The 22,404-nt window shown below is 41.5% G+C and overlaps 1 protein-coding gene across 1 annotated transcript in view; it reads left to right on the top strand.

Annotated features, from left to right (window-relative positions):
* LOC139480179 (uncharacterized) overlaps positions 1 to 22,404 on the top strand; it is a 42,271-nt gene that overhangs the window by 5,010 nt on the left and 14,857 nt on the right. The window contains exons 6-22 of the mRNA XM_071263210.1: positions 65 to 268; positions 3,794 to 3,902; positions 5,187 to 5,323; positions 7,929 to 8,774; positions 10,099 to 10,144; positions 10,956 to 11,011; positions 11,819 to 11,948; positions 12,378 to 12,486; positions 12,715 to 12,823; positions 13,391 to 13,564; positions 14,156 to 14,284; positions 15,055 to 15,218; positions 16,105 to 16,270; positions 17,526 to 17,595; positions 18,192 to 18,395; positions 19,322 to 19,437; positions 21,005 to 21,085. Of these exons, the coding sequence (XP_071119311.1) occupies positions 65 to 268; positions 3,794 to 3,902; positions 5,187 to 5,323; positions 7,929 to 8,774; positions 10,099 to 10,144; positions 10,956 to 11,011; positions 11,819 to 11,948; positions 12,378 to 12,486; positions 12,715 to 12,823; positions 13,391 to 13,564; positions 14,156 to 14,284; positions 15,055 to 15,218; positions 16,105 to 16,270; positions 17,526 to 17,595; positions 18,192 to 18,395; positions 19,322 to 19,437; positions 21,005 to 21,085 (2,850 nt within the window). The remainder of the gene's footprint in view (positions 1 to 64; positions 269 to 3,793; positions 3,903 to 5,186; positions 5,324 to 7,928; positions 8,775 to 10,098; positions 10,145 to 10,955; positions 11,012 to 11,818; positions 11,949 to 12,377; positions 12,487 to 12,714; positions 12,824 to 13,390; positions 13,565 to 14,155; positions 14,285 to 15,054; positions 15,219 to 16,104; positions 16,271 to 17,525; positions 17,596 to 18,191; positions 18,396 to 19,321; positions 19,438 to 21,004; positions 21,086 to 22,404) is intronic.

The raw sequence follows: 22,404 nt of genomic DNA, 5'->3' as shown, positions 1-22,404 counted from the left end.
CCAATGAAATATTTGTTGTAAATATGCCTTACTGCCGTTGACCTCCATTCCTCTGTGTCGACAGGAGATGTATTTCACAAGTCAGTGGGGGACGCCAGGGGAGTTGTTCAAGGAGGCATGTGGCCAGGGGGGACTGGTGTGCGAGGTGGAGACTGGGTGGGGCTATGATGGGTGGGCGGCAGACAGAGGGGTGCACCGTGTTACCGTCACCTGGGGTCGGAGGCCACTGCCAAGACACGTGTGCTTGAAGATGTCACAGAGTAGAGTGGTGAGTATCTGGAATATAATGCTTGTTTCAATATCATTTTGAGATATAAGGTTGTATATGGTTCTGGGTTGTTGAGTACATGAAAAAGGACATAATTGTACAGATATTATTTACAGATTCTGGGAAATATAAGGCCAAGAAAGCAAATTTCATTGTCATTCTGATGACCAGACTGACTGTGATTTATAATGGATAGTCATTACCCTATGTTTTTCTCAGTCATATCCACTCTTCATGACAAAGCAAATAGCACACACAAAGCAAATATTCCAGACAGTGCTCAAAATAAAAGGTATCCTGGGGTCCTTGAACACTCAGTATTTGCATCTGAACGTAATGATTTTAATGCATGCTATTTATAGCACATATGTACATGGTCACATGACCAATAGCAAGGCGCCTCGTTGTGTTAAGGAGAACATGGTGCTCTCAATGTTTGAATGCTGTGATGTCATTAAACATTGAAACTACTTCGATTCCAGAGTTCTCAATCATGCAAACAACGAAACATTACACTGAGGATACCCTAAATGTTTTGCCTTCATCACTACGATGATGACAAAGTCTCCTTACAGGCTTAATCTCAAACACTGAAATTTGGATAACTTTACAGAAGTTCTTCAGCATTGTTGCAGGATGGTTTGGTTGTCATTAAAGAACAGCCTTTCTATACCTACCCTATTTTTAAATTAAATTAAATTTGAACCACAACATTATTTTGATTTGGGCCAAGGCCAGGGTATTTTTTTTCTTGTTTTATGATTTAGTTTGGCCAATTTTATTTTTTCCATGAAATAACTTCTTATTAAATTCAGGTTAGTTCATATAATCTGTGTATAAAGGTCTAGTTCCCACCCTTGACAAACTAGAGAGTTATATCTTGGCTGGACTAATGAACCTATTCATAGTCCATTCAAAATCATGTAACAGTCGCAGATTTCGGTCGATTGCAGAATTTGCAAAACATGTGTACCATCAACTTAGTGTTAACAGATATTTTCTTGTCTTGTCATGTTTTTAATCAAGGTGCTCATGTGATCTGATGCCCTTTAGTAATTAAGTCCTGTTTCATTACAATATGGATCTTGACTATCGATCACATCGTCTTCATTGGGCGACACCTTTTTATTTGAAGCAAATGCGAGTGATATGAGAGATGTAATCTGATTGGTAAATAGGAGGGACAGAGGAGGGACATAACTTGTAATAGCCACTGGTGGGGCTACGATCGAGTCAAGAAATTCCAGCCTAGTTCGGCAAGGGTGGAAACTGGAATTTTAGTCAGTTACCTCCCTTGCCTTGGGAAGATGATGAATGCAGGGTTTCACATAACCAATGAAATCTTGGAGTCATCATGACACACTGCCAATATAGTGGAATGTCATGAGCACAATTTAGATCAGTTTCTTGAGATGTACATGAGTTTAACTTATAGTCCACAAGATATCGATAACAAAAGCAATTGAACATTTCTTTGATTGTAAGACGCTATAATGATAAATATTCATTTTCTGTTACAGTCCCTTCGATATTTTTGTTGGAACTAGTATAGGCTGATACAAATGTCATATCTGAGAAATATGAGACAAGTGAAAGTTGTTTATCATACAATCTATGTCATATACATGTATACTCACATGCAAAAGAAACGCAAGTTGAGTATGCAGTATACATGTTATTTATTTTCAACAGTAAAGACAAGAAATACTAAGAGGGCAAGATTGATGAAAAGTTGACTGAAGACAGTTAATGGATTAAAAGACAGATGACATAATTGTTTTTTTTCAAATGTTATCGTCTCACACAGTTTTGGGTCAATACCCAAAATGTCAGTCAATACCATTAGCATTGATCACTGCCACACATTGAGTGGATCAGATGTTTTGTGAAGGCCCTAGGGATCCTCCTGCACACATCCAGAGCAGCTGTGTGTAGTTCATCGGCAGTTGTACGGACTGGGTGCACATTGTGCAGACGCCTTTGAACCTCATCCTACAATTGTTCGATGGGGTTCAGATCAGGGCTGAGGGCTGGCCACGGTAGAACACGGATGTTGTAGCTCTGGCAACATGGGGACGAGCGTTGTCCTGCTGGAAAATGTGTTGTTGATGTTGTGCAAAGAATGGAACAACGTGGGGTCTGGTCACTTGGTCGATATACCGCTGAGCAGTGACGCCGTGTCCCCGACCTTGACCAACATTCAGAAAGCACATGGGTCCAAGTCTCGCATTAAGTCCAATCCCTGCCCATATCATGACGCTAGGTCCACCCCATGGATCCCTTTCCACAAAGTTTCTGTCAGCGAAACGATCACCTCGATGCCACCAAATTCTGACTCTTCCGTCTGCATGGGAGACACAAAAGCGACTTTCATCAGAGAAGATGACATGACTCCACTCACAATGACGCCAATTGTGATGACCCTGTGCCCACTGAAGTCGTGCTTGTCGATGCCGTGGTTGAAGAACAGGACGACGGTCTAGTCGGCGACATCTGAAGTTGTTGAAACGGAGACGTCAGATCACAGTGTCCCGGCTAATGTGTCGATTATGTGTTCCTATGGTCTGTCGAGCACTTTCACTTGCAGTTAGGAATGGATGTCGCTGGTGTTGACGGGTAACCTGCCGATCTTGTCGAAGTGTGGTGACCCTAGGACGACCACTCCGAGGAAGGTCATCTGTGGTCTGTGTAGCATTGTATTGATGCAGGAGATGGTAAATTGTGGATATGTTAACGTTGAAATGACGGGCAACATCTTGGACAGACTCTCCAGCTTCCAAACGTCCAATAGCCAGGTTTCTCTGAATTTGAGTTGGGGTGGTCGGGTAGCCTAGTGGTTAAAGTGTCCGCTCGTCACGCCGAAGACCAGGGTTCGATTCCCGACATGGGTACAATGTGTGAAGGCTATTTCTGGTGTCCCCCTCCGTGATATTGCTGGAATATTGCTAAAAGCGGCGTAAAACCATACTCACTCACTCTAAATTTGAGTTAGGCGTGGCATTGTTGACCAAGGAGTGGTAGGTCCAAGAATCGGCCACAGTTTTATACCAACTACAGTTCGTGACAGTTCGTGCATTTTTGATGGGTGCATGATACCAACATATTGATTGAAATGGTGCGTTTTGGCAATTCGTTTTTTTATGTTGCGTTTTTACTCGGGGCTTCCAAAAACCAAAAATATTGATAAAACCATCAGGCTTCACTACATGCTAAAAACCGTATCAATTTATGGTTCCGTGTTTGTTACCTTTTGGCTTAAAACCACTTGCGTTTCTTTTGCATGTGAGTATATAAGACTCATCTCAAACATGATTTTGAGTATTTTATATGTAAATCGTGTCAAGTTGCCTTCATCATGTGAAACTGTGGAATGATTTGGAACATTTTTATTATTATACCCTGTATGAGGCATCTCTTTTACACTCATGATGTTTTATCTGTTTTAGCATTCAGTCTGATATTGTTACAGACTTGCCCCTGTAGTTGTGTTTGATACTCTGATGGCTCTGTTGGTTTGGCTTATAGTGTTATTCATCCTACAATGCAAACATGACCCTCTTGTTTGGTGATGGCACAAACACAACGTCACCTCTGCATGCTAATGAGGTCCATCTCAAGTCTCTGTTGAGGATGGGTGAGATCACCACAGGAAATATTGACCCAGACCAATAAAACCCAGCCCTAGCACGCCACTGTTTGTCACGCTGAAAGCCTGGGTTTGATGTTGCTGTTACCATACTCCCTCACACCCTCACTCACTCACTCTCACTCACTATTGACTATAACCTCCACACCGGCTTACATTACATAGTACTACATTCCTCTCAACTAACCGTTGTCAAACATAATTCTAGGAACATCTACTGAATTTCAACAATGTAATACAATAGCAACATTGTTTAACAATTACTTACAATGCTAAATAACACTATGCATAGACTTTGCTTCAGTGACATAATTATTTATTGCTGTTGTAAGCTTATGCAACACATTTGGTTAGGGCAGCACATGAACAGAAGAAAATTAAAAGTTAGTTGGCTTTACATTTTAAGCAGAATTATTTAACATAATGTCTACAAATTGGTTTAAGCTTACTGAATAGGCTTGATCCAAGGGAGTAAAATATATTATATTCACTGCCCAAAGAAACCTGTCAAATACCCAATGGGAATGATACAATGAGTGAATACTCAATGGCCCAACAGGGTATCTGGAGCCCTGCATATGTTAGTGAGTATTCCAGACATGTGGTAAGAATATTTTGTCAAACCTGTCTGGAATGCTTATTTTTATATCAGCTTGCGTGGAGCATCATTCATAGTTGATGTTCTAGCTTATATGTATAACACTACAGGCAGAAATACTGCCAATGCAATGTTAAAGTTTAACTCACACTAACTCCAGCTTAGAACATACAATACAGCTTCATGGATATTCAATGATATCAGTGTACAGAGAACAGAGAGACAACACTTAGTATTAAGAAGAATAGCAGCAAGCTTTTACAGGAATAGTTCTTCAGGAATAGTTCTTATATGTCACTGCTACAAGGCAGAACATGTTCTTAGGTCACTGCTACAAGGCAGAACATCCTTTCTCTTAAAGGTTGAGACGAACATTTATTTTTTATCGCAACTCTTATATTTCAGGAAATCCACCATGTCCAGCAAAAATGTTCTTTTTGTGTAATAGATCTAAATATTTCTGTTATTTTCTGGAACAAATGGCTTTTGTTTTTTATAAATGTCCCAGACCCCTCCTAGAAATAAGTTTTTCAATGTGGTAATGTCTAATCTGTCGTCACTCACATCTTGACCTGTGTAGTTTTATATGTGTGTCCACTTCGGCGAATTATGTTTCATTAAAGTTACTGGAACAAGTGACTGCAGCACTGTAATACATTCCCATTGCCATCCAGGTTTAACAAAGGACACACGAGACAGGCTTTTTGTGAGGATGCTGCACATGCCACACCAAGGTCAAAGGACACAGGACATGGTTGTCTCAGGGGACAAGTTGACGTCCATAAAACTCACACACAGGAAAAAGCATCAGGTAAATGGATCGGTGATACAGTAAGTTTAGGAAAAGATTTATAGGAACCTCTGTGTGTAGCCCTGGCCAGGATAGTTCATGGACCCTGTGATTGTCCAGATAGGAACCTCTGTGGGTAGTCCTGGCCTGGATAGTTCATGGACCCTGTGATTGTCCAGATAGGAACCTCTGTGGGTAGCAATGATCAGGATACTTCATGGACCCTGTGATTGTCCAGATAGGAACCTCTGTGGGTAGCAATGATCAGGATAGTTCATGGACCCTGTGATTGTCCAGATAGGAACCTCTGTGTGTAGTCCTGGCCAGGATAGTTCATGGACCCCGTGATTGTCCAGATAGGAGTCTCTGTGGGTAGTCCTGGGGAGGATAGTTCATGGACCCTGTGATTGTCCAGATAGGAACCTATGTGGATAGTCCTGGGCAGGATAGTTCATGGACCCTGTGATTGTCCAGATAGGAACCTCTGTGGGTAGTCCTGGGGAGGATAGTTCATGAACCCTGTGATTGTCCAGATAGGAACCTCTGTGGGTAGTCCTGGGCAGGATAGTTCATGGACCCTGTGATTGTCCAGATAGGAACCTCTGTGGGTAGTCCTGGGGAGGATAGTTCATGGACCCTGTGATTGTCCAGATAGGAACCTCTGTGGGTAGTCCTGGGCAGGATAGTTCATGGACCCTGTGATTGTCCAGATAGGAACCTCTGTGGGTAGTCCTGGGGAGGATAGTTCATGGACCCTTTGATTGTCCAGATAGGAACCTCTGTTGGTAGTCCTGGGCAGGATAGTTCATGGACCCTGTGATTGTCCAGATAGGAACCTCTGTGGGTAGTCCTGGGCAGGATAGTTCATGGACCCTGTGATTGTCCAGATAGGAACCTCTGTGGGTAGTCCTGGGGAGGATAGTTCATGGACCCTGTGATTGTCCAGATAGGAACCTCTGTGGGTAGTCCTGGGGAGGATAGTTCATGGACCCTGTGATTGTCCAGATAGGAACCTCTGTGGGTAGTCCTGGGGAGGATAGTTCATGGACCCTGTGATTGTCCAGATAGGAACCTCTGTGGGTAGTCCTGGGGAGGATAGTTCATGGACCCTGTGATTGTCCAGATAGGAGTCTCTGTGGGTAGTCCTGGGGAGGATAGTTCATGGACCCTGTGATTGTCCAGATAGGAACCTCTGTGGATAGTCCTGGGCAGGATAGTTCATGGACCCTGTGATTGTCCAGATAGGAACCTCTGTGGGTAGTCCTGGGGAGGATAGTTCATGAACCCTGTGATTGTCCAGATAGGAACCTCTGTGGGTAGTCCTGGGCAGGATAGTTCATGGACCCTGTGATTGTCCAGATAGGAACCTCTGAGGGTAGCCCTGACCAGGATAGTTCATGGACCCTGTGATTGTCCAGATAGGAACCTCTGTTGGTAGTCCTGGGCAGGATAGTTCATGGACTGTGATTGTCCAGATAGGAACCTCTGTTGGTAGTCCTGGCCAGGATAGTTCATGGACCCCGTGATTGTCCAGATAGGAGTCTCTGTGGGTAGTCCTGGCCAGGATAGTTCATGGACCCTGTGATTGTCCAGATAGGAACCTCTGTGGATAGTCCTGGGCAGGATAGTTCATGGACCCTGTGATTGTCCAGATAGGAACCTCTGTGGGTAGTCCTGGGGAGGATAGTTCATGGACCCTGTGATTGTCCAGATAGGAACCTCTGTGGTAGTCCTGGGCAGGATAGTTCATGGACCCTGTGATTGTCCAGATAGGAACCACTGTGGTAGTCCTGGGAAGGATAGTTCATGGACCCTGTGATTGTCCAGATAGGAACCTCTGTGGTAGTCCTGGGGAGGATAGTTCATGGACCCTGTGATTGTCCAGATAGGAGTCTCTGTGGGTAGTCCTGGGGAGGATAGTTCATGGACCCTTGGACTGTGGGGTGCAAGTGGTCATGGATTAGTTGGTCACAATGTTAGTGAAGTGTATGAAAAGTATTAGAATTTGTCACCATGGAAGACCAACCATTCGATAGGCCTGGCATTTTCTATCAAGATATTTTTTCAGCCTCTGCTACAAAACCAGATATTTCTAATTAAAACTAAGAGCCTTATTTTTTTTAAAAGAAAAACACAACAATGTAATGTGTGTGGCAGGCAATGTTGTTTTCTTTAACACTCATTACCAGGGTATTAATTTTAAAGAATGTTTTGGGACAATATATTTCGATAAAATCCTGTGTGCATCATATACAGTTTTCTGTCATTTGTAAGGAGTTTGTACAAACTGTCAGTACTTTTAAATGCAACATGTCCAAGTCTTACATGTTTTTCGGTTGGTATACGAGACTGACCGAAAAAACAGTGAAAAGGAAATGACATTTGACAATATATTTTGTGTCCAACTCTGTTTTTCTATCAGGTGAAATGAAAAAAACCCACAAGAAATGGTGAATAATACCTGTGATAGTCTTCCTGTCATTGTTGCAGTACTAATCTGGAAGTTAATGTTTTAAAATAGAAAAGATTTTCAACCAAGTACATTGAATTTTAGGCAAATATTTTTATTTTACCTAGTAACCAACTTATAAAAAATATATGACCTGAATGTGAATATCTTTTCCAGGTCATAAAAACATCTCCAAACTTGGGAAAAGTAAAGTCATCTCCTCAAGATGAAATAAAAGTTTTGACGTTGAGGCAGGGAAGCCGTGATTCCCACTCAGAAGACACGCCCACCAACTGGGACAGGGAGGATGGAGGCATTGGGATGCAGTCTGTACAGTGGGGTAGGGTGTGGGACAGGGAGAGTAGTGATACCAACAACCACCAGGGGGAGCTGAGGGATGGCAGCCAATCAATGGACAGAGAAGTGAAGGGACCGGAGGATTCTGGGAGAAAACTAAATGGCGATGATGGTTCTGAGAGTAAGAAAATGACAGATGAAGAGAAGCAAATTCATAAGGGACTGGATTATTTGCAAAGCAGAAATTCTGTATCTGACAAGGTGATTGTGAAGGAATCGGTTTCTAATATGGCTGCCACCGGCAAGAGTGTCCATACTGTTCGAAATGATTCAGAAAAACATGAATCCAAGGAAAAGACTGAGTTTTCAAGAGTTGATTCTAAGAATGTTATGAAGATGCCAACTAGAATCGTTCAAAAACCTGGACACCTTGTTAAAAGATCATCCATTCTCAAATCATTCATTCGTCAGAAACTTGTGTCTGGGTCAAATATACCCTCAAAATCTCAAAATGGATCACATTCAACCTCATTTACATCAAAACAGAACCTGAGGCTTAGGAGAAAAATAAGAAAGAAGAGATTTCCAGTAGACACTGGAAGTCAAGTTGAACCAGAAAAACCGAAAACCGTACTGTTACATGACACAGGGAAACTTCTAAATGTGTTGACAAACAGAGGCCGGGGTCGCAACAACACAAGAGGATATGAAATATCTCCAAATCAGGTTAGTAAATGATATATCTCCACATTGGGCATGTCTATTGATATATCTCCACATTGGGTATGTGTATCGATATATCTCCACATTCGGTATGTGTATTGATATATCTCCACATCAGGCATGTGTATTGATATATCTCCACATTGGGTATGTGTACTTATATATCTCTACATTGGGCATGTATATTGACATATCTCCACATTGGGTATGTGTATTGATATATCTCCACATTGGGCATGTGTATTGATATATCTCCACTATGGGTATGTGTATTGATATATCTCCACATTGGGCATGTATATTGATATATCACCACATTGGGCATGTGTATTGATATATATCCACATTGGGCATGTGTATTGATACATCTCCACATCGGGCATGTGTATTGATATATATCTCCACATTTGGCATGTGTATTGATATATCTCCACTATGGGTATGTGTATTGATATATCTCCACATCGGGCATGTATATTGATATATCTCCACACTGGGTATGTGTATTGATATATCTCCACATCGGGCATGTATATTGATATATCTCCACATCGGGCATGTATATTGATATATCTCCACATCGGGCATGTATATTGATATATCTCCACACTGGGTATGTGTATTGATATATCTCCACATCGGGCATGTATATTGATATATCTCCACATCGGGCATGTATATTGATATATCTCCACATCGGGCATGTATATTGATATATCTCCACATCGGGCATGTGTATTGATATATCTCCACATCGGGCATGTATATTGATATATCTCCACACTGGGTATGTGTATTGATATATCTCCACATCGGGCATGTATATTGATATATCTCCACATCGGGCATGTATATTGATATATCTCCACATCGGGCATGTATATTGATATATCTCCACATCGGGCATGTATATTGATATATCTCCACACTGGGTATGTGTATTGATATATCTCCACATCGGGCATGTATATTGATATATCTCCACACTGGGCATGTATATTGATATATCTCCACATCGGGCATGTATATTGATATATCTCCACATTGGGCATGTGTATTGATATATATCCACATTGGGCATGTGTATTGATATATCTCCACATTGGGCATGTATATTGATATATCTCCACACTGGGTATGTGTATTGATATATCTCCACCCTGGGTATGTGTATTGATATATCTCCATATCGGGTAGATGTGATGGTATAACTACCTGTCCATAGGATGGTATATCTTCAACTGATACATATGATGGTATGTCTTTCAGCAAGTACATATGCTTACGGCAGGTTTATAAAATGACACATCTCCATATTTCTTTGCAGAGAAAGGTCCTGAGCTATTCGCCAGACTCGAGTTACAGCAGCAGAGGTAACAGATAGGCAGCATCAGTAGTTACAACCTGCAGCCCACCCCGTCCTGTTGATTACTGATAGGCGTGTCAGATCAGAGCTTCAACATCTTCCTAACTGTTCATCTAACTCCTAGTATTGAAAAACAAACATATGATTATAACACAGCTTGCATTTGATTTCAAATCCCTGGACATCACAGATGAACCCGTTTTGACTGAGGTGTAACACGGGTTTACATGAGTTGACCAATTTTAGCATGTGTTCACTGATTAACGTCAAATTACGGTTGACCAGGGTTTAACATACCTACTAAACTCCTGGTGTGCGGGACTCTAGTTAGCAGCCTAGTGGTGATGTCATCATTATAGCTAATATGTTTCATTTATTGATTCAGTCATGAACAGAATACCATTATCTAGGTTTTTTCAAAAACAGAAGAAGAACAATATCACCTGGTGCGAATCTTATTTTGCACCGTGATAAAACTAATATTGTTAGTAGGGATATAAAATCTTACACTGCGCCTTGATAAAACTAATATTGTTAGAAAGGATATAAAATCTTACACTGCGCCTTGATATGACTAATACTGTTAGAAGTGGTATAAAATCTTACACTGCGCCATGATATGACGAATACTGTTAGAAGTGGTATAAAATCTCATCTTAAACCTTGATATAACCGTAGTTTTGTGAGAAGTGGTATAAACCTCACATCGCACCATGTAACTGTAATGTTGTTAAGATCCCTTCTAATATCGTAACCACTACGTTATTAGTTAAAATTTAAGTGTTTTTAAGTATAAATGCATTGTTTTTCCTGTCTAGATGCCTACAAACACTACACACGGCCCAGGTCTTCACCAGCTGCCAAGACACATGTGGTAATTATAGAGTCAGAGGAATCTGTACCAACATTCATTGCACACTGTATTATACATAGTAGAATCACTGCCTCAGGGAATTTATTGAAAAATATTTACAATATAAGAAGACTTTGTATGAGTTTTAAACAGACTCCTGTGTGCACTATTTAGATAGATTTTCATGAAGTTGTTCTTATGAATTGATCAGACAGGAGACATAATATTCTTAACATTAATATTTTCTGGAAACTATCCATGTTGAACACACCATATTGCCAGCTTCAGTAATGTCGATCAGAGATGGGGGGTTTCTGATTGAGATGGACAGGGATTAAAAATGGATTTCCAGCAAAGCAGGCTATGATCAAGTTAAAGTTAAAGTTAAACGAGGACCCCAGTACCTCATGCTTGTTAGCACAGGGCTGCTGACTTGGTTGATGCATGTCATTGTATCCCAATTGGGTGGATCTCTGCTCATGATGTCAATCACTGGATTGTTTACAGAACAACGTCATATAGCTTGAATATTGCTAAGTGCTGTGTTAAACAACAAACAAACAAAACAGAGCTCACTAATATGGCATGGGGTGACCTGGCTCAGTGACCTGACTGTTTTTGTGTGATTGAACCCATGGTATGTTGCTCATGCTTTCAATCATTGGTTTGCCTGGTCCAGACATGACATAGCTGCAACACTGCTGATTGCTACATAAAGTCACATTCACTCACTCACTCTACCACTGGCAGATAGACCAGAGTCATCCAGTGAGTATTTTTATATGAAGATTATGTATTTTTCTTGGATTTTTTAAATTATTAATATAGCAACCAGAATGGAGTTTCAAACAACCTATGGTAACCGAGGAGATGGTGTATGATGGTCAGTGGAAGGCTGTGAAGTCCTATATAGCAGATGTTGGCATCCTTGGCATCAACTTTAGCCTCTTCATATATGGTAAGTAGTGACTTGAGTTACTAAAAATAGAATGGGAAATCCAACAAACCTAAGCCATCATGTGTCTCTCTTTGTTGGAACCTCCTAACATAGCTAAAATAGTTAAGGATTAATATGATTTATATGATTAATACCTGTTTTTATGTACCCGGAAAAAAAAAAATTCGACCTCAGACTTTAATGTCAATCAATACTGGTTTTTTTAAGTCCATAAAAACAGGTATTGACCTCATATAAAATCTGTAATTGTATGGTATCAAGGCTTTAGTGTGTCGTGTTGCAACTGATATTTCTGTCATGTATGAAGTTTTATTTCTTCATTGACAATGATTTTATATGTTTATCTGTTTTTCAACTGTTCCACAAACTAATGTTAACATTTAGCCATTATAAAGTAGAATGCTGCTATTGATAGTTGTATTGTTGCAGGTAGAAAGCCTGAGAGTTTGATCGGTGGGAAGGTGGCCATGCTGTACCCACAAAGCAGGGTGGTGACAGTCATCCCGCCGGCACATGCCACACTGGTGGAGCCTCACAGGTGAGCAGACTAAGTTTGCTGCTTAATGCTGCTCTCAACAATATTGGGAGTACCGATAATAAGAAATTACTGCATCTTTAGTTTCAGTTTTCAGGAATATTTTTGCATATTTATCCATATTTTTCGTGATGTATGATATATATCTTTGTATTCAGGTGTAAAAGGAATGAAAGTTGTATTGGCGAGCCTTTGTGAAATAATCGTCAATATTTATCGTTTGTGTTTCAGGAAATTCATCAGCTCACTACCTCATGAAAACAGTCTTGTGTTCTGTCAGGACTTATCACCTGCTCTTGTCAAAGACATGTATACAATGCCAGAAATGTTCAAATTCCAGGTCAGTTATGTCAAAGAAAAGTGGCTTGTAGTGATATCTGTCTCTTGTGTCATGGTATACATAGATTTTGTGCAGTTTTCCAGGAGAGAATACCGTAAGTGCTTTGTTCTAAGCACCCCCTGAGCAACTTATAGACCTATCTGTAAGTAATCTGTATAAGCACCCTAACTAACGTCCTGCATCAGGTTATAAAACCAGGTGAACCAATCCGATCTCATCATTGTGACATGGAGGTATGATAAAGTATTTTATCAAGATCATGTGGATCAATCAGATCTCATTGTCCTGACATGAACCGCCATCATAAAGCTGGAATATGCGGTGTTAAACAACAAACAAACAAACATTCTGATGTGGAGGTATGATAAGTACCTATATTACCTGGGTCCTTCTCTCTGTACAGGTGCTGGGTCTGGATGTATTCCATCACATGTTGGCACTGGGTGATACATACCTATATTACCTGGGTCCTTCTCTCTGTACAGGTGCTGGGACTGGATGTATTCCATCACATGTTGGCACTGGGTGATACATACCTATATTACCTGGGTCCTTCTCTCTGTACAGGTGCTGGGTCTGGATGTATTCCATCACATGTTGGCACTGGGTGATACATACCTATATTACCTGGGTCAGATTCTCACAATGGCAGAGACAACTTTCCTGGAGATTCCTCATTTTGACCAGCTCACCCTTGCCCAAGCTGTCTTCAGTGACAGAACATCCCCCGTTCAAGCACAGGTTAGCAAGGTTATTATACATTGTAATCAAGGGCTTTCAACAGACTACATTTGGTTTTATTTACTATGGAGACATAAACATTAGATCAGCATATTGTATCCATGTGGGACACAAACCAGGGCTTTGGCATGACAAGGCAAATGCTTTAATCTCTGTGCTACAAAACCAAGTCCTTAATTCTTGGAAGAACATTCTAGATGTAGATTAGTCATGAAAACTGGTGCAGTAGTCATGATAATTTAATTGAACATACATTTGTTGACATTCTCATATATCACTGTGGCCTGAAGTCTTTTGGTGGCAATGACAAACAATGGAACTTGATTAAGTGAAATCACTTTATAGCTACAAACTAGTAAACATAATTAAACATTCAGCGTTTTAAGTAAAACTTTATTAATATAAATACCCTGGACCTGGGCAGACTCTTCATCTTGTGAATCAGAAACTTTCCACAAAATGTCTGTATGGTTGCTAATGGGTCCATGTTATTTATCATAAAATGGTGGGTATATTATATTCTAAGAAATACCTATGAAACAATTTATAACTGAGGATGGGGAAGTCAACCCTATTTTCTCCACACCCTAGGGGCTGATAGTGGATGCGCTGGCCCTCGTAGGGGCGGAGGCGGAGAGTCTGCAGATCCTCAAGGTGGTGGTGCAGGAGGAGGTCCACAGTCTCATCATCAGGATCAGACTCAGATCCATGCAAAGGAAGGTGGGTTTCCCTACAGTAGGGGTTCAGTGCGGGATCTGGGATACCCAACAGTGATTATGTGAGGGATCTGGCATTCCCCAACAGCAGTGGTTCTGTGGTAGATCTGGGATTCCACAATAGCAGTGGTTCTGTGAGGGATCAGGGATTCCCTAACAACAGTGGTTCTGTGGGAGATCTGGGATTCCCCTACAGTGGCTCAGTGGCAGATCTAGGATTCCCCTACAGTGGCTCAGTGAGGGATCCAGGATTCCCCTACAGTGGCTCAGTGAGGGATCTGGGATTCCCCTACAGTGGCTCAGTGAGGGATCTGGGATTCCCCTACAGTGGCTCAGTGGTAGATCTGGGATTCCCCTACAGTGGCTCAGTGAGGGATCCAGGATTCCCCTACAGTGGCTCAGTGAGGGATCCAGGATTCCCCTACAGTGGCTCAGTCGTAGATCTGGGATTCCCCTACAGTGGCTCAGTGGTAGATATGGGATTCCCCTACAGTGGCTCAGTGAGGGATCTGGGATTCCCCTACAGTGGCTCAGTGAGGGATCTGGGATTCCCCTACAGTGGCTCAGTGCGGGATCTGGGATTCCCCTACAGTGGCTCAGTGCGGGATCTGGGATTCCCCTACAGTGTCTCAGTGCGGGATCTGGGATTCCCCTACAGCAGTCCTATTTGTAAGAGGTTATATAATGGATGGGGTGGGTGACTTGGTCGTGTATCATTGCAACCCAGCCCCAATAACTCACTCAAAGGGCTCCAGACCAAGCTGTATTTTTCAGGTGGAGGTCGGGTGTGACCGGACTCCTGGTACCCTCACCCTGCTCCCAGATTGTGCTGTGTCTCTGCACATGGAGGCTATTGATACGTTCTACACAGTCTCACGTACCAAAGTGTCTGTCTGCTTGGACCTACTTCTTAGACTGGATCCACAACCACAGGAAAGGTGATGCTTCTATATAATCATCTACTGTCCATATGCTGGTATGCATCCTTTGTCAGCTCACCGAAATAGTAAGCGTTTGTCATGTCATGGACAAGATTGTCGTCTCTCAATCCTCTAGCCAGAACTTGAAACTCTCCTTATCACTGTCACACTCCCAGGACATGTTCTGCATGTTCATGGTCACAACATTAACTGGTTATTTTAAAAATTTAAATGCAGCAAATTATATGTCAAAATTTTCTCTTACCATATTGGAGGATTTTCATTACATGAAGTAAACGTAAAAGACAGTTCTCTGAAAACAAATCTCAAGATTTTTCAGCTTCTCCCAATTATCAAAAGCATGTGTGTGATATATCAAAGTGGGTAGGCTTGATTTTAAAATTGAGTTGATGTAGTGCTTAGATATACACCACCCTCGGTGAAAAGCAAGAGATGGGTATGGTGCTCACAAGCCAATGATCATAATCAGGGTGAATTTGGGATTTAAACCCATTATCTTAAGATCATCTCACACCAAAGGGATGCAACTCTGCACAACAAATTATGGCAACTTTGAATTTTACATTACTTGGCCATCTTTATCAAGAACCGGTATACTGAATTATTCAGAGAACTTATGAAATGAAACTCAATGAAATAATATCCAAGTGTTTAGTTGTATGTTTTTTTATCAGCCTATTTAGCACCTCATTGTAAGTCAAGTTTTATATCACTGTATGATGGTGATCTGCTGTACCTCTATACTATGATTTGTGGTTGTAAGGTATAACACATACCAGAGCAAAACCATAAGCATAAAATATAATTTAAATATTTAAATTATTTTTTTATTTGTCCATTCCTTGTTCCTATTGTAAAATATTGTTACATGTACATTTGACAGAGCCATGTTGTTCCAAAAGTACTTGAAGCTCTCCATCTTCCCCGACATGTGCCCCGCCCACCTGGTGTGGGGTGGCCATCAGCTGATGTACCAGCCTGTCATGGAGGAGGTGAAACCAGTGCTGCTCCACACACAGGGGGGGGCCAGGGAGTCTGACATGACACAGGTACTGTGTAGCACTGGGGGTAGATTCATCCGTCTTATTGACCCCACGAAACAATCACCCCTAATCTCATTAAAATCCGATCTTAGTTTTCGGTACCGCTAAACAAAGATCTGAGGACATCCCATAACGGGATCTGAATTTAATGCGATTGCAATCACCCCGCATCCAATTCCATCCTCATCCCATCCTCCTCCGATTGCTCAGCTCCAGCAACCAATACCCTTTTCTGCTCTGAAATTACTTGAGGGTTCATCAATCTTTGAGGGTGTTTGTTTTTAAATTTGTTCTTTTTTAACTTTATACATAACTGTATTTCAGGGACTATGTGTTGAGCGCACAGTAGGCTGGGGGCACTGTCCAGGGGAGATAACTCTGTCAGTAATAACATACTGGTCTGGGTACAAATGGACCTGTTTATCCAATACTACTACTGCATACTGCCCAGGTTAGGGAGTGTTAAAATATGACAGCAATCTCTTGATTTTGTGAATTATTGGAGATTATGGGGTGGTATCAATCTGGCGTCTGTATCAAACAATGTCCTTGAGCAAGTAATGTTTGTTAAAATTGATTGAAGGCTGCTTGAAGTGAATTTAAATACAAATATATTTTTCATGTTTTGACATTTGTGACCACCCATGTTAAATCTGGTTGCCAGGGGCCTTACAAAACATCTGCCTTGTCATATGACAAATGAACAGCTAAATGTCTTGCAGTGCTCCAACTCATTTATTACAGGCATGGTGCCAAAGTTTTGGTTGTGTTGTAAAATCTCACTGATGTCCAGGGTTAAGTGAACTTCATGGCTAAATGCAAGAGATTTAGTTTCTGATATTCAAATCTATGAGGTTTCTCTACAAAATCATAGGCGGATCTAGGGGGTGTCCAGGGGGTCCGGGGGACCCCCTTTTGAAAAACATGTAATACGTTGTGGGCACTAAATTGTCAAGAGAGAGGATTTTGATATTTTTTACCCCTTCCTTTTATAAATCCTGGATCCTCCCTTGAAAATACTGTACTACATACAATGAAAACCTGTCTTACCTGACTTAATGAAATACACCCTGTATGTAGTCCTACCCAGCATTCATGGTCAGGTGAATCAACCCCATTCAAAGTTAATGTAAACATATTTCTTGAAGTCTTTTTTTTTTTTAAAATGGAGGAAAATCATATTGGTAATTGATTGAGGCCGTGTTTGTTATGATTCCATGGGTGTGGTTCACAAATTGAAATAGTATTTCTCCATCTCTAGAGAACAACGACCCTGCTGGTCCAGGAGATGGAGAGAGGGTCCTTCTCATTCCTAGATTACAACAGCAAAGGTATGTAAAGTGACTGCATGGAGTCTAGAGATGTCAGCTTTCAAAAATGAATTCATTTCTTTACCATATGACTCCCTGAAATGTTTATTTTTGACCAAAAAAACCACACACAGAATATGTATGTTCCCTAGATAGAAAACTGTGCGATGGCAAATTACCTACCCAGCGTCTATAGTGTGGCCATTATTATTCTCCATTCAGAACTGCTCCGTTACATTCATTTTGAGATACAGAAATCAAACATGCTGGTCTGAATGCTTTGCTTTCTCACACCAAGTATTCAGACACCTCCACATGGAAGTGGTGGTTGAACGTCCAAATAATATCACTTCATGTGGGGGGTTGTCAGTTCCAAGTGGAGGGGGGGCGGTCGGGTAGCCTAGTGGTTAAAGCGTTCGATCGTCACGCTGAAGACCCGGGTTCGATTCCCGACATGGGTACAATATGTGAAGCCCATTTCTGGTGACCCCCGCCGTGATATTGCTGGAATATTGCTAAAAGCGGCGTAAAACCATACTCACTCACTCACTCCAAGTGGAGGGAAGTAACAGATCTGATTCTTACATTACATCTTAAGTTGTATATCATTGTATCAGACAACATCGGAGTTCAGCTGGCACCGCAGTACCCCAACAGCACGTTCGTGAGCCTGGTGTCGGAGGCCGATACTGCCACCACCCTCCTCCAGGAGGTACAGGAGCAGAACATCACCAACATGGTGGTGAATGTCATGCCCCTGGACACCACACTGGTGACAAAACTCATGAAGTGCCCCGACTTTCTGCGCTACCAATATCTAGGTGAGCGGTGTTCTGTTCTGTTGTCACCCCTTATGCCAAGTCATTAGAAAGATCTTTGGTGTCATTAGTACTAAATATGATACTGGTACACATCACTTGGGGGGAAACAAGCCCTGTCCATTGTGTTGAGTTGTGTTGAGTTATGTAGTGTTGTGTTGAGTTATGTAGTGTTGTGTTGTGTTGAGTTATGTTTTGTTGTTGTGATGAGTTGTGTTGTGTTGAGTTGTATTGTGTTGAGTTATGTAGTGTTGTGTTGAGTAGTGTTGTGTTGTGTTGAGTTGTGTTGTGTTGAGTCATGTTGTGTTGTGTTATGTTGAGTTATGTTTTGTTGTGTTGAGTTATGTTTTGTTGAATTGTGATGTGTTGTGTGTTGTGTTGAGTTATGTAGTGTTGTGTTGAGTTATGTAGTGTTGTGTTGTGTTGAGTTCTGTTTTGTTGTTGTGATGAGTTGTGTTGTGTTGAGTTGTATTGTGTTGAGTTATGTAGTGTTGTGTTGTGTTGAGTCATGTTGTGTTGTGTTGTGTTATGTTGAGTTATGTTTTGTTGTGTTGAGTTATGTTTAGTTGAATTGTGATGTGTTGTGTGTTGTGTTGAGTTATGTAGTGTTGTGTTGAGTTATGTAGTGTTGTGTTGAGTTATGTAGTGTTGAGTTGTGTTGTGTTGAGTTATGTTGTGTTGAGTTGGGTTATGTTGTGTTGAGTTGGGTTGAGTTATGTAGTGATGAGTTATGTTGTGTTGTGTTGTGTTGAGTTATGTTATGTTGTGTTAACACAGGTTATGTTGTGTTGTGTTGAGGACAACTCAACACTTACTTGTGCATGCTGCCACCGACACAACATTTGACCCGGTTTGTTGTTGTGTTGTCCCATGAGAATCCAGTGTTGTCCATTTGTTCCCAGTCTTGTAGTTTGATATTTTCATGGCAGGTTATGATGAGATCCTTGGGCTGATGAACAGAGTGATGCGACCCAGCTTTGATCTCCTGATTGGACAGGTGATAGCTACAGGTGTGACGTCCTTCATACAGGTGCCATCTGGCAAGGTAATACCTGCATCACTGTGTACTTGCTCTGTCCTGCACACAAGGATAAAGGGGTGGTGGAGTAGGCTGGTGTCTAAAGTGTTTGCTTGTTACTCCAAAGGTGCAGGTTCCCTTCCCAATATGTGAAGCCATGTTTGATGTCCCAAGTCATGATCTTGCCGGAATATTGCAACATCAATATAACATTTCACTCATACAGGTATGCACCTTCCTTAGGTAAGGGAGTTTACTGGCCGTAAAAAGTCCAGTTTCAAGCCTTGCCGAACTAGGCTGGAATTCCAGAGTTAAATTTTGGCTGGAATCTATGCATAGTCCAATCAATATCACACAATGAACAAGACATCCAGTTAGTAAACATTGATTTCAACATGCAGATTTCAACCACAGGGGGGCGGTCGGGTAGCCTAGTGGTTAAAGCGTTTGCTCATCACGCCGAAGACCCGGGTTCGATTCCCGACATGGGTACAATGTGTGAAGCCCATTTCTAATGTCCCCCACCGTGATATTGCTGGAATATTGCTAAAAGCGGCGTAAAACCATACTCACTCACTCCCTCACTCAACCACAGGATTTGCAAAGCAAGTGTACAGTCGTCAACTGGGCATCAACAGATATTTCCCAAATCTTTTCATTATTTTTATTTGATGCACTTGGCGAGGTACCGATACCCGTTTTATTAAACATAGATCTTCATTATCAATCAGATTGTCTTGACTTGGCAACACCATTTCGTTTGAAGCAATTGCAAGTGATATAAGAGGTGGAATTTGATTTTTCAATAGGAGGGACATAGAAGGGACATAGCCACTGGTGGCACTACAATCATGCCTGGAAATTCCAGCCTAGTTCGGCAAGGGACTTTTGTAGTCTTTGGACCTATTGGCAGGGGACTTTTGTAGTCTTTGGACCTATTGGCAAGGGACTTTTGTAGTCTTTGGACCTATTGGCAAGGGACTTTTGTAGTCTTTGGACCTATTGACAGGGGACTTTTGTAGTCTTTGGACCTATTGGCAAGGGACTTTTGTAGTCTTTGGACCTATTGGCAAGGGACTTTTGTAGTCTTTGGACCTATTGGCAGGGGACTTTTGTAGTCTTTGGACCTATTGGCAGGGGACTTTTGTAGTCTTTGGACCTATTGGCAGGGGACTTTTGTAGTCTTTGGACCTATTGGCAAGGGACTTTTGTAGTCTTTGGACCTATTGGCAAGGGAATTTTGTAGTCAGTTCACATCCTTGCTTTAGGAAGATGACAAGTATGAGTCCAGTAAACAATGAAAATATGGTCTATTTCTTTCAGGAAGGAGGAAGGAGGAATCTCTTTTGGAACTGAATTCTCTAGTTTCACTAGTTCATGTGACTATCACATTACACAAATCTTTGAAATTGGCCAGTATGTTGTACAAACTAGATGAGCTGGTATGTAGATTACAGCGAAATCATGCAACATCACTATTTTATTGCTACCAAAGGCGTTATGTAGGTGATGGAATAAGCCGGCTTAACCCAAATGAAAAGAGGACTTTATCATATGGGAAAAGCAAACATTTTAGGGTGAGATTTTTTTTCAGATTCTGTCCCTTGCAGCAGCAACGTTTTACCGGGAGGAATTCCTGCACCAAGATCAGCAGGAGACGGGCAACAACCTTTCTGTGAGGCACAAATAAATACAGAACTTATTCTGAGTAGATCTTGAAGACTGTATGCAAGAGGGACCCAGAGCTCCAGATAAGCTGCGTATCTACGTAAAATACGCCTCAGAAATGCAGAAATATGCAGTAAAATATAATCCAAGCGTATCAAATATGCAACGAACATTACAGATACGCTACAAAAATAAAACTTGTGCGTATCATCAAAATATAATGTGAGGTAACCCTGCGTATTCGATTAGCAAATCAGCAACTTATTTTGAAATTATAAACGGGCATTCCGTCAACCTTGCCAAACTCCACGATGACAGTTACATCATGATCATTTGCCATCACACTTTCTTGTGGAATCACCGTGGTATTTTTGAGTCCTATAAAGCTCTCGAACCCACATGACACCAGTTTGCAGGGACTAGATGAATAGTGTTTTTAAATATTTAACTTAAATACCAACATGTGTAAAAACTAGTGGGTAACAGAAATTTGAATACCCACATAGAATTACTGATACCCAATGATTTTAAAATGCATGGGTAAAATACCCACAACACCAAAACCTTATCTGGAGCTCATGGGACCGGGCCGACTCTGTGGTGATATAGGTAGAGAATCTGCATGGAGACCGGAAGGTCTGTGGATCATTCCCTGGCCACTTTATGTCAAAACATCATAAAAGATGGTACTTGTTGTTACCCTGCCTGACGCTTGGCATAAGGGGCTAAAACAAGGACTGGTCGGCTCGGAGTCAGTATACTGTGTCTGAGTGGGGTATCCATGTTTATCTGCAGCTTGGTATCTCAGTGGGCTAGCACTATAAAACTGGCATAAGGGTCATTGGATCTGTAAACCAAGGAATGACACAGGCAAGTGCCTGAGGTCAGAAACTTTTTCATGGTTTAGATATCTAAATATAACATCATTTATAATAATAATAATAGGCCATTTATATTGTGAATATTTCCACACCACACAGGGGCATGCTCAAAGCTCTATTATTACCCCGGTCACTGGTGCAGTGTGTACTCAACAATCATTCTCAGCTCCCTGGGGAGTATACAACGCAAGCTGCCTGTTAGGTGCTAGAAGGTTAACAACCATATTGCCATCTCATCCTAAAGGGAACCCAAGCACTGCTGGGTGAACAGAGGCACATTAAGAACAAAGTCACTTGCCCAAGGAGACACCACATGTGCTACATGTGCTTCAGTGTGGGGCAGGACTGAAGCCCTAGAAACTTGCAATCGAGCTGCTGAAATGCAGTCACCCATCCAAGAACTCTTTGTGACCGATGTTGCCTAACCTCAACTGATTTGTATTTT

This window comes from Haliotis cracherodii, unplaced genomic scaffold (genome assembly GCF_022045235.1).
Source record: "Haliotis cracherodii isolate W230 unplaced genomic scaffold, xgHalCrac1.p SCAF_4, whole genome shotgun sequence".
In the NCBI taxonomy this organism is placed as follows: Eukaryota; Metazoa; Mollusca; class Gastropoda; order Lepetellida; family Haliotidae; genus Haliotis; species Haliotis cracherodii.
Note: the sequence above shows the minus strand (reverse complement) of the source record. Positions and strands in the feature narration are given on the sequence as shown.